The following is a 17,585-nucleotide window of genomic DNA, read 5'->3' on the forward strand; positions in this document are numbered from 1 at the left end:
ACACCAACAACCTATGCATGGGGGTATGCTGCCATTCCAAGTATGTTGCAAAGGTAAAGCCAGGCCAGGATGGCAGGGTACAACGTAAAACTGGCAGCCCGTCACACGTCAGCCAGTATTCTCCCTACATTAACTAGGGCCCAATTAACAACCTCTGGCCATATCTGCAAGTGGAATGTAACATTGACAACAGTTGCCACTACCACCTCTGCTATGTGTACAGGTCAAGTAGCTAATGGCAGTCATGCCCCCATGGATCAAACACACCCAAATTAGAGGGTTCAGGAGGACAACGTTATCAATCCCCTGAAGTAAATACAAATGTTCCAATCCTGTCAAATGTGATTGTCCAATGTTGCTGCAAACATCAGCCATTGTCATAAACATTAGGAGGTACACAGCACTAATGCCATACCCATGCTGCATATGTCAGGGTCCACCCTGTGCCTGGTCACTATAGCTCCAATGACACCATGCAACATCCCAAATGTCATACTGCTCAGACAACAGCAATGAGGGGGAGGACACATGCACCTGGTTACAGAAATACACCTGCACAGTCAGAGGAGGAAATGGAACATTGCTAGGACTATCAGTGCAATCCAATGTACCACACATTTCCCAACATCAGCAGTACACATTACCAATGCTGACATCCATATCGTGCCATAACAATGCTATACATAGTATATGCTAGATCTCAACAACATATAGGTGTATGTGAAAGATCAGAAACTGGGGCAGTTCCAGATTGTTAAGTGTGGTGCTAGTACCATCAGAACACCCACAGCCAGTGAAAGGCCTCACCATGAGAATGGAAGTAGACGGAGGGTTGAATAGGACAAGAAGGTGTCAATTTACAATTTGGCCCGAACCAACACCTAGAGGATAAGATGCTCACAAGTCCACAAACTGACCACAATACTTTGACATGCAGGCGGGGCATAGGCCTTGGAGAATGATGATATTATAGACATGAACAATGTGAAAATAACCGGAAGGCAGGCATGCCACATTACAAAGCACACAACACTGACACACTAATTGTACCATATCTCATTGCAGAGGACGATGGCTCTCCTGTGGATATGCCTGTCCAGGACTACCCTGATGACATGGATGACAAGCTGACAAACATCAACCAGCAGACCCTCCAAGATGTCCTTGGAACCCTCCAGACCCCATCTTCAGTCACAAGGAGGAGCACAGAACTAGCAACCATCGCAGAGGACCCACCCACCACCCCAATTGTATGACCTGCCACCTCCAACACAGCTGAGGACTCTGACGACCCTGGCACCAGCTTTGAGCGAACTGTAGTTGGAGTACAGCCGGAGCAGGCCAAGGAGGTGCGGGTGGAGATGCAAACTATGGCATCCAGCATAGAGGGGGTGCGTTTGTGCATGATGTCAACTGAAGAACAGGCAGCAGCTATGCAAGTGTGAACAACAATCTTGCAGGAACTTGAAAAACGGTTGAAGGAAATCAGCTGTAATAGAGTTGACCCAACACCTACAACAACAATCCTGTCAACGCGTTCAAGAATGCAATATTGAACCCCTCAGGGCCGACCTGGCTGCCTACCACCGAGATGTGGCTGCTAATCTTAAGAACCAGCAGCTCCTCCTTGCTGCAGTACTGTCCTTAAGAGCCCTACAGTTGACAGCTACCTCTTGAAACACTGAGGTGTGTGTTGCCCCTTCACAACCACCACCACCAAGGGCAGAGGAGACAACACACACATCAGAAGATGAAGACGTGGAACAGATCACCTTCACCTGTAAGAGTACCCGGTAGCACTAGTCCCTGCCACATGGCCACCTATTAACAAGGTCCTGTGCTTTGTAACATGCCAGTCTTGCAACAACTGTACTCAAGCACTGTTTTTCAACCCATTGTTTATCTTGTCACCCTGCCCTGTGATTGTCTCTCACTACCTCATTGGCAAATCTTGTCCCTCTGCACTGTCTGACACTTCACCCCAGCATGTCCAACGACATGTCCTTTTGCAATTGTGTAGGATCACTATGGAAGATGTCACACTAATGGACTCAAAATTATGGACAATGTACATATAGCACTACAGTACTTTTAAATAAATCGCACTTACACAACAACTTTGTCTCTGTGTAATGTGACACATCAACAGTGATGTCCATCAGTGATGTTTACTTCAGGTCAATGATTATTGATTGTCAATACACCTGTCCTGAACGAATCTTGGCTGATAACTATGCACAGTGGTCTGGATTGTACCATCATCTCCCCTCCCTGAGGGTTATTTCCTAGGAAAATGTAAACTATACACCATAATGCTGTGTTGGACAGAATAACGCTTCGTCAAGGGATGTCTAAGCCAGAAAACGGTGGCTTCAATTTTTACTGAAAGTCAAATCTTACGTATGCAACATTTGCCCCAATTTTTAGCTAACACACACCTTACAGCACGAATGGATGTGTATGAGTTTCCATAGAAATAAGTCACCGGGCTGAACATTGTAACAAATGATAGGTGTGAGTTATGTATACCATACTCTATGAGAGCATACTACCGGACCCTCCTACCTCAACACCAGACTTAACTTCTACACTCCAACACGTCAACTCCGATCCGCCAACCTCGCCCTCGCCATCGTACACCGAATCCAGCGCAAGACATCCGGCGGCAGATCCTTCTCCTTCCTCGCCGCCAAGACCTGGAACTCTCTCCCCACATCTCTTCGCCAGACCCAGGACCTCCTCGCATTCAGAAGGCTCCTCAAGACCTGGCTCTTCGACTGCTAAATCAGCAGCGCTCCCCCCCCCCCTCAGTGCCTCGAAACCCTGACGGGTACATAGCGCGCTTTATAAATACTATGATTGATTGATTGATTGATTGACTCACCTTATAAGGATTCGCTTGGACATCAGGCTGCATGCAGACTTAACACAGTGTCTCCAATACCAAATCTGTTAGCAAAGTATGTGACATTGAAAACATCCATCACAAAATAACCACACTTTGGGATCCATAACAACCGTGAGTGGTGGGTGCAATGGATGGCCGAATCTTAGCTAAGTAGCTTTGGTGTAGCTGCCTATGTAACAGCTCAGTTGGGATATGGTTGCAGCATGGGACACAAAAGCTAAAACAAAAGAGACACTGTTCACTCATGGCAAGGCCCTGATCTACAAGCACTTGACACATACTGTAAAGGGTTACCTAGATATTTATTAAACAGTAAAAACAGAAGCTAAAACCAGGGGAAACACCTTACCTAACCTAAACTACTCTAACTACACCCACAACTGTCCCTAACTAACCTAAGCTAAACTTACTTATCACATTTAACGAAACGATCTAAACATCAAACCCCCACACCTCTTATAAGACGGGATACATGGAGGACAACATATACTAACCTAAACGCATACTATCTTATACTAAACAAATATATATATATAAATATATTTCTTTTTTTTATAAAAGTTTTTTTTAAAACACCAAAACCCCAACATCGTCAAAACGCACATAATAAAAAACAGTTGTAAAAAGTATGATACCCCCACCCACTACTACTAACTAAACTAACAGGCTATACTAACCTAACACTAAGCCCCCTAAACCCACTAATTTAAATAACCAGGAAAGAGGAGGGAGGGGAGGGAATCATGGCTGAGTATAAGCCTACAAGTTGGCCCTCCGTAGGGTCTTTTGGATGGCACGCACCCTCTGATTTACTTGTGCCACTTCCTGCTGCAGTCTGGTCATTTTACGCAACAAAGGGTCCAAGTTCCGTTGCATCTGGTTAAAAGCTGCAGGGTCTATGACTGCAGCAGGGGTTGTCTGGGTGCCAGTGGAGGAAGTATTGGCCCTTGTCAGTGCAAGGTCTGGAGGCTGAGGTGGTGCTGTAACAGGGCCCAGAGCTGTGGATGTTGATTGTCCTGCAAAGATCCCTGCTAATGTTGGTGCCACCTGGGTGGTAGTGGTGGTGCTGGTGGTGGTGGTGGTTGTGGTGGACATGTGAGGGCCCCCTTGGGCAAATGCCCCCCACACTCAGGAGGCTCTTTCATGGCAATAACACCTTGGCATGTTGCGGAACCCAGACTCCACATCTAGAATGTGGCGGTAACACTTTGCCCTGCGCTGAAACTCTCGAATCTGGATGGGAGTCATATTGGCAGCTGTTAAGACAAATAGAAAATCAAACATTAGGTACTTCATTGTGTGAAATGGCTCAAGAAGTAAATCAGACTATACATCTAATGAACCTGAAACAGCCCATATCATCATACAGATCATTGATTGTCCCTGAGGCAGTACATGCCAAGCCAGCCTACACGTGTCCTATCATCAAACAGCACTTTTGGGGCCAGATGTAGGAAAGAAAAATTTTGCGACTCGCAATTTGCGAGTAGGTGCGACTCGCAAATTGCGAGTCACTAATAGAAATGCAGGTACAAAGTCAGTGTTCAAATAGCGACTCGCACCCGGAGTCGCAACGCAGAGAGCGAGTCCGCTGTTTGCAAGGTCGCTTTTTGCGACCGTGCAAAAAGCGAACTCGCAATTTGCGAGTGGGTGTTGCAAATTGCGAGTTGCATGTAAATTGATTACAGGTGCTGCAGAACACTCCAGAAACCACTCCAGAACACTCTGGAAACACTTCCTGGCACATGATGATGACATCACAGCCAGGAAGTTTACTAATACACCTGGGAGGAGGGAGGACCACACCCTTTTTAACTGCTGAACTGCACACAGGAGAAACAGCAGCTGCAATGGAAGGAACTCCTAGAAAAAGAAAACCTAAATTCTCAGAGAAGGAGCTGGAGGTGCTGACAGACGAATGCTGTCAGCACTATGATGAATTATTTGGAAAGGCAGCCCTCAATGTGCCAGAAGCCACCAAAAGACAACTCTGGCAGGAGATCCAGGAAAAAATCAACTCCCTGGGGGTGAGCCACAGGAGTGTGGAAGAGATTAAAAAACTGTGGTATGACCTCCGCTCCCGGACCAAGGAGAGGGTGGCTGAAAGGCTCCGGGAGATGAGAGGCACAGGAGGGGGACCATCATCAGTACCACCACCCACACCCCTGGAAGAAAGGGTGGAGGAGACCCTGGAGCAGGAGGCAGAGTCAGGATTTGGAGACCTGGACACCTCAGAGCCCACCACATCAACCGGTGAGTACCATGTGATATGCCTGTACCCCTATCAATGCCATACCCCCACCCACCATGTACTTAGGGGCATGCTCAACCAAGATAGCTCCATTTCAGGGTTGCAATCGCCAGAATGATGCATTATGGGAAATGTAGTCAAGTAGGCAGTTCCTAGGCAAATGTTTATTAGGAAGTGTGCAACAGATAGTGGACACTGACAGTCTGTTCCCCATGTCCCACAGGTCTCCCACAAGACACCACCACAACCCACAGCAGCCAGCCCAATGACGACAGCACAGGAGCCGCCACCACTCCCACCTGCACAACCAACACCATCCCTGTTATGTCCACACCTGCTGCAACTGTGTTCCAGGAGGCTGCGCCAGCAACAGTCAGGAGTGGCACAGTTGAGCACACAGGGCAGCCACCGCTGCGCAGGCGATGCAGGTACAGGAGATCAGGGCTGCAGGCTGCGTCTGGCCGTCAACCGAGCACCAACAGTGAGGCACAGCTGCTGCGTGGTCAGCGCCTGCAAAACAACATATTAGGACGGATTAGTGGTGTGCTGCACCGCTTTGTCAGAAATAACGAGGCCAGCATGCAGCATCTAAATTCCAGAATTGACGATATTGCCACAAACACTGGGGACCTAGCCCTGTCCATGAGGGATCTGGTGGCAGGACTACTGGCACAGGGCGAGGGTGGGTGGCGCAGGGACCGTCAGCTCCTACAGAGACTTGATAGGATGTCCACATCAATCGGCAGACTGGCTGTGAACACCACTGGCCTGTCGCGAAGGACAGTTGGCCTCCAGGTAAAAATGGTCCATTTTGCTGGAGATGTGGCTAGGGGCCTGGCGCATATCATACACGTGATTGACTTAATGGAGGCACGGCATCTGTCTAGGGGCACAGAGGACACACCCCAGGAGAGCGAGGAGGGCTCTACAGTGAGCAGTGTCTCTGCCAGTGACACTAGGGTGCTCCGGAGGGGGAGTACCAGTCAGAGCACTGCAAACCACCAGGGACCAGCCAGGCTGGCAGGGGCCGCCGAAGGACATAGACATAACCCTGTCCCTGATGATGTGGCACATGACATCAATGTGCCCCATGCATGGTTTGCATTTAGGTGACCATGAACAGTTATTATTTGTAAATAGTTGTATTTCTGCACAAATTAAATAGTTTCTTTGTTCCACTTAACAAATGGAGTTTTTGGTCAATAAGTGAGTGTGGTTGGAGTTGACACGTACCTTCCAAAGTATTGGTTTGCGATGTGTTCCCGTCTCAGTCTGCCTTGATTAGCTATGCTCCGATCCCCATGATGGCAATGTGGTTGCTCTTGCTCTTCATCTTCAGGATCTGGGTCTGCAGGGGTGAGAGGTAGCCCACGTCGGGTGGCTATATTGTAAAGGATGGCGCATGCAACAACAATTTTGAATGCTGTAATGGGGGTATACTGGAGGGCACCTCCACTGCGGTGGAGGCATCTGAATCTTGCTTTCAGTAATCCAAAGGTGCGTTCGATAAGGTTCCTGGTCCTCTTATGTGCATTGTTGTATCGCCTCTCACATTCATTGCTGGGTGTTAAGAACGGAGTCATAATCCATGGCCGTAGAGCATATGCACCTGTTGGGCACAAAAAGTACACTGTTAGAAAGTCCTGGTTGGTGTGCACAGTGACCTGTGTGTATGTCTACAAGGTGTATGCTGCTCTACCTAGGAGCTATCCGTCTCCAAATTCCCCACGTTCCAGGTGTTGGTGTATCCCACTGTGCCTAAAAATGTAGGAGTCATGGGTACTGCCTGGAAACTTAGCTACAATGTCAGTGATGACATAATGGGTGTCACAAACAACCTGAATATTGAGTGAGTGGGTACACTTTCGGTTACTGAATAGATGTTCCAGGTTTGCAGGGGGGCATATTTGAATATGTGTCCCATCTACACACCCTATGACATGGGGAAAGTTGGCAATCCGGTAAAAGTCCAGCTTGGTGCTGTTGATTTCTGCCTCATTCCTGGGTAGGTATATGAAGTGAGACATGTGTGTGAGTAAGGCATCTAGGAATGCCCTGAGGAACCTTGACAATGCACTTTGAGATACCCCACCTGCCACAGCAATGACCCCCTGATAGCTCCCCGAGGCCAAGAGGTGCAGTGAGCATAGCACTAGCACATGCGTAGGGATGGCACAGCCGCGCAGAGTCGTGTGTTCTAGCTGTGGTTTCAGTAAATCAATTAATTCTTGTATGGCTGCGCTGCTAAGGCGGTATTTATCGTATATCTCATCCTCAGTTTGCTGAAAAAGAGTCTGCCTTGTTCTATATATCTTCTCCTGTCTGTGGTCCCTCCTCCTCCTCTGCTGGGCTGCGTGGACTCTCCTCCTCACTGCTATCAGGTATATCTCCGCCATCTTGAGTGACCCAGATGCCTTCTGGGTCTCCTTTTATACTTTGGTAATGGTTACCACCTGCTCTGAGTTAGTGGTAAATTGCAAGTGCAAAATGGGCTTTTTGCGACTATTCGCAATTTGCGAGTTGCAATTGAATATGGTTTGCAACTCGCAAATTGCGACTTGCTATTTGCGGGTCGCAAAATGGGGTAGCACATTTTGCAAGTCGCTAACGGCTCGCATCGCTTTTTGCAAGTCGGAAATGGGGTTTTTGCATCCCATTTCCGATTTTGCACAGTGGCAAATAGCGATTCGGGCCATTTGCGACTCGCAAAACTTTGCTACATCTGGCCCCAAAACCCTAAAAGATGGGTAACAACTGGAATGACTTTGGCATCATTGTTCAGCCACTTGTCAGGTAAAAATCATGCTGCAAATCCTCCACCACTGACAGGCCATCAAATTACTATGTTCTTGATGACAATTTAGGGTCACAAGATCTGCGAGTTGTAAATGGAATTGCCAGTATAGAATGCAGGTGCTAATCATGAGTGGGTATCCTAGGTTTGGACAAGTGATTTACAGATTTACATGTCTGTGTACTAAACTTGGATCATCAGTCCTAGGTACACTATTCACAACCCTACGCCTGTGCCTGAGTGGGGGGGGGGGTGGACAAGCAACTAATAATTTCTAACAACAAAGACACCCAGGAAGCTTTGGAAAACTGTACATGGGTTTGGCCAGCACACCACAGGTAAGGAGGAAGTCCAACTAGGATACACCCAAACCTTGGACAATCCCATCAACACTTATCTTTGGAAATGCAGACCATTGTCAACATCACTTTCTACCAGTAACCCATTACTTACAACAAACAGATAGCTGCAGGCACACCTCTGGCCATGAGCTGCATGCACACCTAGGCCATTGTACACAAGTGCCTCATACTTGTAGCACAACATGTGGAGCAACATGCTGCTGGGAAGTTAAACATACAGTCAAACATGTTCATTAGTGAATAGGGAAGCTGAAGACAGTCTGTGGGTAAGACTTTGGCATCCTTATTCTGGGAGAATCAGGGATTGACTGGCTGACTAAATCACTAATATGGTCCACTGCTACATTTTCTGATTTCAAGTTTTATCCACATAACTCATCCCTATTCACATTGCCTACAGGACTGACCTACAATCCCAAATTATGACAATACGATAAGGATTGGCCAACTCAAAGATGGGGAAAAAATGATACTCCACTGAAGGAACAAAACAGATCATTGACCAGCGCATCACACCTTGCTATGTGTCCAACACACAAGAGTCAATCACACATCGTCAGCAAACACAACACAGAACAGAAATATCAACACTTACTGGAGATGTCTGGGTCCGCAAATCGAGCCACCTCTCCGATAGTGTAGGGTGCAGGTCCACCTGTAAGGCTTGAAAGGGAGAAATGTGCTCAATGTCTGTGCACTGTACAACACTTCCAAATACAAATACTATGTGTAATATTAAATCAGAAAGTCAAGCCTCTCCGACATGATGATACTGCATCCTACATACCACTGCAAACGTGTACAGACCCGGGCACTCCAGGGAGTGAGACACACATATCTGCACACATGCAGTGGCCCTAACTATCATGTGGTGGCAAACATGCTCCTTCATTATTTAACCTGACGTCCATGCAGACAGAAGTACAATGACTATGGTATACCATACTAAAGAGGGAAGCACACTGGATTAACATTGTGTGTCTGGGTGTGTGTAGAGGAGGGATTATCTGGGGACACATATTCCCACTCCAGGGACCTCTGAAGAAGGGTGGGCTGAGACAGGGAACATGGGTGTGGCTGGACATAGGACATGGGCTGCCATGCGCAGGGGATGTCAAGTGAGCAGTGCTAGTCATACCTGGGGCACTTGTGCTATCAATTTGCTGCTTACATGGAAATCTTGTCACACATAGTCCTTGCAAAGATAGGTGATGTAAGACTTACTGCTGTCAAGGATCTGTTCATACATTCCTGTTACCAATGCAATAGCACATCCACTGCCTCATGTATGAGGCATTTTTTACCCTTATTGACTGATGTTGTCTTAGTTGTGTGCCATATGCTGCGATGAACCATGTTGCCAACATGTATGTGTTAAATAGGAGTGGTCCTCTTCTATTGCCCTTCAAATGTGAAATATACAGGATATATGTCATTTAGAGTGTGTGTGAACGTGGCTGTACATTCATACACATCAAAATAGATTTGTAATTTTCTGTGTCCTAATCTGTATTTCAGCAATGATCCATGAGGCTACACTCTGATTCTGATAGTTAGAGATAATGTTATGCAGAAATGATTATCCAGACCATGATATAGTGTATAGTATAGGTATTTATTGACATATGGTAAGACAGTGGTGATGGATGAGTAGAGTTAAAAGAAATTTTGGACAATATGTTGTCTCCGAAGCAATCCTGCAGCAGTGTTTGAATAGTCCCCCTCATGTTGATGGACAGCATCCTCCTCTTCCTCCTCTTCAGGCATTTGTGGGTCAGGATTATATAGTGGAATGTTCCTTCTTACACATATGTTGTGCAGGATGGCACAGGTCAAAATTATTTTGCACACCATTTCAGGTGAGTATAGAAGGCTGCCTCCGGTGATGTCGAGTCACCTGAATCTTGCCTTCAGGATGCCAAAGGTCCTCTCAATTATGGTGCGTGTCCTCCTATGTGCCTCATTATAGGCACGCTCTGCTGCAGTGCTTGGGTTTGCAAATGGGGTCATGATCGATGGCTGGATCCCATACCTCTGATCAGCTGAAAGAGAAAATGAGTGAGAACATGTTGATGTACCTTGCACCACAAATATCAATTTGCATGGCAGTTGTTCTCTTGTGTTCTCTGTGACTCATCTGTGTTTTTGTTATTGTGTGGAATCCTAGGCTACTAGGATGTACAATCAGCATTGGGTTGTTTTCTTATCTGAACAGGTGTTTGGCTGTTGACCAGATGTAAACAGTATTTTTGTAGAGTTGCAGTACAGTGTGTACTCCCTTGCATTGTGTCATGTGAAATAGGTGTCCCTGTGCCTTAACTGGGGGTGACATATTACTTCCATACACATAATCAGTTCCACAGTGGTGGTAACACAGTTGCATCTACATACCCTGGACATCCCATCCAATTTCACATATGCAATAGAATTATTTAACCATCAGTGAGACCCTTAGATTTGGCAAGGTGACAATGTGCAACACATCTCCGTATGTTGTGAGCACTGACGTGTTAACAATTGACTATGCACTAATTTCACACGTGTGACAAGTTCACTGCAGACCTATTTCTCTGCCCTTGCCAAGTCGACTGAGGTTGTAACGTGTACCTATACTACTGAACATGTTCTAGTTCAGATGTCTAACTTGGTTGTGAGGTTGTCATTTAGAGTTTCAGAAGTTCTGTTTGCCTGTACATCTGTTGTGTGTGTGTTAAATTGTCGGAATGCGTATGTGTAGGAATGTGCACTTTCAATATTGTCCCATCAAGATGTGTTCTGCGCACATTCCACTTGCTTATTGGTAGTGGACAATGTGAGAGCAGGAGTGATGTGAGATATTGGTACAGCCTCAATGATTGCATGTAATCTTTATTGGAGTTATCATCGTGCTATGTGTGTCATGGTGTTTGACCTGCAGCAAAAAACATTACACACTCCTTACACAGTACGTTTTGGTTGGAAGGGTGTTTGATTGAGTGTTATTGATGTGATATTGAAAGATTAATCTTCCAAATTGTACTGCCAGTTGGGGCCATGTCTTTGTCATTGTGTTGTTTTAAATTGTTCCCTTGTGGCTCTGGAGTGGCATCTGTTGTTATTTGGAACTGTCATTTTTCCCTGGGTGTGTATCCCATTGGGTGAGGATATCAAACATGCCTAGCGGTGTCACTACCTCATTGTCTTCCTGCCCACGTGTTGATGTTGTGGTGTATTTATTGTGTGTCCTAGAGGGTTGCTGTGCTGTGTATAAATAACTGGGTTTCTGTACTTACCAACAAGTAGGCCACTTCCATATCGTCCATCCTGGAAGTGTTGATTGATGGTGCAGTGACAGAAGATTAATGAATCAGGTACACTCCCAGGATGCTTTGCCACAATGTTGGTGATTAAACCCCGGTGATGGACAACGGCCTGCACATTGATGGAGTGTGTGTGCTTCCTGTTGCGGTATAGATGTTCGGTTGCAGCAGGTGGCACAATGCGTACATGTGTGCAGTCAATGGCACCAAGGACGTGTGGGAAGCCATTAATTTGGTAAAACCCATGTTTTGTCTCCTGCTGCTATGCCTGTGTTTTGGGGAAGCTGAAGTGGCGGGGTGTGAGTGTGATGATAGCATCCAGTACCTTGGGTAGGAAGGTGGAGAATGATGGCTGTGAGATCCCAGCAACCAGGGCACCAGTGGTTTGAAAGGAGCCATTTGCCAACATGTAGAGTACAGCTAGCAGCTTTGTTTCTGGTGGAATGGTGTGGGGTGTCTGCAAACTGGGTTGCAACTGTGGCTCAATGTTGCACAGCAGCTGCTGAATGGCTTGCCAGTTGAGCCTGTACCTCTGAATGATGTCTTGATGGCAGAGTCCCAGAAGGGTTGTCCTGGTGCGGAATATCCTCTCCTGCCTTCTGCGTTGCCTTTGGGGTCCCTGCTGGTTTTGTGGAAGCTGCTGTTGTTGGTCCTGTGCTCTGCGTCTGCTTGCGTGCTAGATGAAAAGCACCTCCATGTCTTCCTTTTGGAGCTCTGCTGTTGCTTCTGTGTGCTTTCATTAACTACAGGTGTGATTGCCCCATTTTAACGCCTGCCCTGACCCAGGTGTTATTTTTTTACCCAAATCGGGCTGTGCATCATTTTCCAACTCCGCCTCCCGGCCGTGCGTCATTTTTGTGCGTTAGCATAAATAAGGCGCACATGAGTTTAAGTCAGTTTTTGGACGGGAACGCCTACCTTGAATGTCATTAACGCAAGGCGGTTTCCCGCATCCAGAAAATGACGCACACGGTTGAATTTTGGCGTTCGCGGGTGTCAAAGTTTAAATATGGTGCACGGTTTGTGCCGATTGTGCGTCAAAATTTCTGAGCCACATTTGGCGTAGACAGAGTAAATATGCCCCTAAATATCCTACTTCTGCTATATATAGCTTACCCCAAACGGTTTGATCTTTAAACTCAAACTCTAATATCCTGTATCCTAACATGGGGATCTTTTGACTTGTAAAAATCATGGAATTAATGCCAGTTTCAACCAAATCATTTCCCCACCTTCTTTCAGATTAACATACTGCACCTCCTTGTTCACAATAGTGATTGGGGTAGCTGAATCTGCCACTATTGAAATGTCCACCCCCCCATTAAACTTTTGCATTTGGATTTGTTTTCTGATGCACTTTCTACATTTAAAACAGGTTAATACAGATTGACCAAAGCCTCTCCCTTTGGTCCAATAAAGGCTCCTTAATTCAGTCATTAAAAGTGTCACTGAAGGTCAATAAATCATCTTTTGAGATCTTATGTTCTCAAAGATCCCATAGTGTTCCTTCACATTTAAAATAGTTTCCCTAAACCTATGGGATGGGACTTTTTATCTACCTCTGTACTCACCAATATTTGTCTTCTATCATTCACCGGTCAATTTTTTTGTGATCAAAAAGCTTATATTTCATAGGTATTCTTTGTTGCTTGAGTGCCTCTTTCACTCCGTCTCTACCTTCTGTTGATGATCTTTCTTATGCATTGACTCTGACAAAATAACAGTTGTTTTATTTTGTATCAACTTCCCCATTTATTGGACTTACTCAAATAAAATGTATTCCCCCTCTTCTAGGTGAATGTGTTGACTGTATCTAGGAGTAGACTTATTTCCTATAATTCTTTCATCAGGATCTTGCATCACATTGTTTTCTGAAAATGAGTGTTACCTTATTAAGGTCATGTACAGCTCACTGTATTTAGCATGCATGGAAATTGTGATGTCATTGTTGTTTCTCAAGCATTCCACATAGACAGGAAACAACATAAAGAACAATAAAGGCTTGCTGTCATCCCATATGGACAGTGATTTAAATGTTCTCTTTTGACTGTGTTTTGGATGAAAGAGATGACATATGTGTGGAGTAATTGATAATATTTAGGCCCGTATTTATACTTTTTGACGCTAAACTGCGCTAACGCAGTTTAGCGTCAAAATATTTTGCGCCGGCTAACGCCATTCTGAAGCGCCATGCGGGCGCCGTATTTATTGAATGGCGTTAGCCGGCGCAAGCAGACCGGCGCTGCCTGGTGTGCATGGAAAAAAACCACGTACACCAGGCAGCGCCGGCGTTGGGAAAAATGGCGTTAGGGCGTCTTAAAATGGCGCAAGTCAGGTTGACGCTAAAAAATCGTCTTAACCCGATTTGCGCCATTTTAAACGACGCCCAGACGCCATTTACATGACTCCTGTCTTAGTAAAGACAGGAGTCATGCCCCCTTGCCCAATGGCCATGCCCAGGGGACTTATGTCCCCTGGGCATGGTCATTGGGCATAGTGGCATGTAGGGGGGCACAAATAAGGCCCCCCTATGCCACCCAAAAAAAATAATTAAACAAAAATTATACTTACCTGAACTTACCTGAATGTCCCTGGGATGGGTCCCTCCATCCTTGGGTGTCCTCCTGGGGTGGGCAAAGGTGGCAGGGGGGGTCCCTGGGGGCAGGGGAGGGCACCTGTGGGCTCATTTTGAGCCCACAGGCCCCTTAACGCCTACCCTGACCCAGGCGTTAAAAAGTGGCGCAAATGCGGGGTTTTTTGACCCGACCACTCCCGGGCGTGATTTTTGCCCGGGAGTATAAATACGACGCATTTGCGTCGCCGTCATTTTTTTAGACGGGAACGCCTTCCTTGCATCTCATTAACGCAAGGAAGGCGTTCACGCAAAAAAATGACGCTAGTTGCCCATACTTTGGCGCTAGACGCGTCTAACGCCAAAGTATAAATATGGCGTTAGTTTTGCACCGAATTTGCGTCGAAAAAAACGACGCTAATTCGGCGCAAACGGAGTATAAATATGCCCCTTAATGTGTTATAGTGCTCACTTTGTATTGGAGCACTTACACAACAGGAGACTTAAGGAATGTGATTACAAAATGGTATTAAAAGGTTTGGGGCAATCAGTAGGCAATTTATAACCTTGAGACATTGCGGGCATTGTCGACAAAATTCAGTACCTTTTTTATTGCTGAAGCCTGTTTCAGCATTGAATGAACACTTTACAAAATACAAATATTTGTTTATTCTAATGAACTGTGCTGCACATAGTTGTTAACCATGTTTGACTACTTTCTTTCTTCCTTTCTGTCAGACTGAACTTCCAAGTTATTATGCCCCATGGATGGAGGCAGCAACCAATCTGACTTATCTCATTGAAAATCATCAACTGCGCTCTAAAATTGACCAGGTACGTTTTCTGTGCTGTTGTAAAGTGAAGTACTATCCTAGTAATAAATGTGCATTAATATATAGCTCTAAATACTAAAGCTGTAGAATAAATTGAGTGGTGTGGACGGCTGGCATTTCTTTAAAATATAACTCCATTCAAAACATATTCTGCAGCCTACTTTGAATGAGTAAAATGCATCTTAGGATTGTTTTTTGGAAGAAGGTGCTCCTTTCTGCACAAAAACCATCGCACCTACAACACCACAGTTGCCTGACATTTTTAGTACATGTACTACGTTTGCGTATTCACAAGCTGCTCTTTTGTAGTAACTTACACTTTTCTAGTAGTATATGTTTGTTAAAAAGTCCCTATTGCTAATATTTTCTACTGGAGGTTGTTGCAGTACCAGTGGTTGGCCATGTGTAGTGCTGGACTTACTACAAAGTGTAAGTTACACCACAAATGTAATTTACTACAAAGGTTTGTGAATATAAAAAAATAGCAAACTTACTCAAATGTGTAAGTTACATTTGGGAATCAAGCCCTGTGTGAGAAGTTCCAGATCATAACCCTTGTTATAAAATTTGTGCTTGAAGGGAATATGATTGATGTCCAAACAGTGACCCATTCTTGACTGGTGAGAGGATTTGTAAAGGATGAAGAGAAGAGAGTAAAATTAAAAGAAACAATGTTCTGTGGGCAATGGGTTAGAGCTGGTACATCTGTGCATGTTTGCAAAGGTGCAACTTTGTATCTGTGAGTCCACATTACTAGCAATTCCTGGCAGTTGCAAAACACAGGAGGTTACCAAAAAAGCATTGAGAGAGCCATTCTGAAAGGAATGAACAGTTTAGTAGCAGGATGCAGCCTCTGGGTCATTTAAAAATTACTTTAAACATGTTAACAAAGAGGGGGTGAGAGAGGGGTGTTGAGGGCAGTAAAAGATGGGGTGAAGGATTATAACACCATGGTTGGGGGGAGGTTGATGTGCAGGAGTGGGGAGAGGAGTATTTGACAGCATGTGGGAAGGAGTAAATGCCAAAAACTAGAAGGCCCAGTAGCAATGTGTAACTGATGAGGCCTCACAAAGAGAAAGACAAAATTAATAAGTAAGAAATAAAGCTGAGAGTGTCAGGTTAGCAGGAAAAAGAGCAAGGAAAGCTATATTCTCCTTTGAAATGCTAAAGGGAATAAATTAGTCCTCTCAATTCAGCAGTAGAAGGATACTGCAGTTGACTGTATGTCAAGACCTATACGGAGCTTTTGAGCTCAGTTGGATGGGCACCAATAAATGGAAGGGTATATAGGTATTTCTCTGTAACTGTGTGTTCTGATGTGTGTGGGTGAGTGTGCGTGTGCATATATGTGAGCTAATGAGGACATCTACAGCTGCAAGTTGGCATCCACGTATTAAAGAGTGATACCCATCACATAGTTCATGTGATCTGGTAGCCATCCCAGGATTTTGATTGGCATCAGGTTTTCTCTTGGCAATTTGTGACATACGGTGGGCATTATTAATATATTTTGGGAATTCTTAGCTTATGATGACCAATCCTAACACTCATAAGGGTGCTTGGAGTTGATATGGGATTCTGGGGGTTTGTTTAATATTTCAGTCACACGAGGTGCACCCATGTCCAAGTAAGCCAGTGCCCTGGCACATGGGTTTAATCCTGAGCATTTGATAATGGTACATAATATTAGAGTGTTTTACGTTATCATATGAGACAGGATCTATCCATGTGAGGCAGTAGTGATTATGAGTGGCTGCTGAAAATGACAATTTAATTTTTAGTGTGAAAAAGATTATGGTGGTCATTACAACCCTGGCGGTCGCTGTTAAAGCGGCAATAAGACTGCCAACAGGCCGGCGGTAAAGAATTAGCAAAGAGAGCCACTTTAACACTCCGACAGCCACGGCGGTACCAACAAACAGTGCGGCGGTCACTGCCAACAGACAGGCGGGAGACAATGTACAGCCCACACTATTATGACAGGCCAATCCGCCACCTTTTCCGGAGCGGATTCACTGTGGATAAAAACACGGCGGAAACAGGAATCCCAAAGGAAAAACGCTCACCTCTACACACCCCACGAGGAATGAGGACACCATGGATCTGATACTCCAAATTCTACCTGCAATAGACTTCCTGCTCCTCTAACAGGAGCACGAACACCGGCGGAGAAGACTACGGTGAGTACTGCACCTACGACACAGGGGAGGGAAAAAACAGGGACACGCAACACGCAACACGCAACACCCCCAACCTCACCCACCACAACACACACACTAATGGATATCAATACATCACAGTTACACCCCTTAAACCCCCCGGAAGGATGCAAAGACAATAGAAAATGAGTGTAACCATTGTAATATATTAAAAGCAAGTAGGCAGAAACATATACACCATGTATAAAATATATACCAAGCATAGTAGTCCAGGTAGTGCTCTAATAAAGTCCGTGGAACACCGGGACCACACGGTATGGGCGAGGCCCAAACCAGATCCCCGACCATGACGGAGAGAACACTGCAGGGGCATCAGAGAACAACTAAACAGGTACCTCAGGGGGAGG

The 17,585-nt window shown here is 45.5% G+C and overlaps 1 protein-coding gene across 2 annotated transcripts in view; it reads left to right on the forward strand.

The window, feature by feature from the left end:
- LOC138265923 (indoleamine 2,3-dioxygenase 2-like) overlaps positions 1-17,585 on the forward strand; it is a 260,844-nt gene that overhangs the window by 66,833 nt on the left and 176,426 nt on the right. For both annotated transcript variants that reach the window (XM_069214114.1, XM_069214115.1), the window contains exon 2: positions 14,925-15,020. In XM_069214114.1, the coding sequence (XP_069070215.1) occupies positions 14,925-15,020 (96 nt within the window). The remainder of the gene's footprint in view (positions 1-14,924; positions 15,021-17,585) is intronic.

Source organism: Pleurodeles waltl, chromosome 11, assembly GCF_031143425.1.
Source record: "Pleurodeles waltl isolate 20211129_DDA chromosome 11, aPleWal1.hap1.20221129, whole genome shotgun sequence".
NCBI lineage: Eukaryota > Metazoa > Chordata > Amphibia > Caudata > Salamandridae > Pleurodeles > Pleurodeles waltl.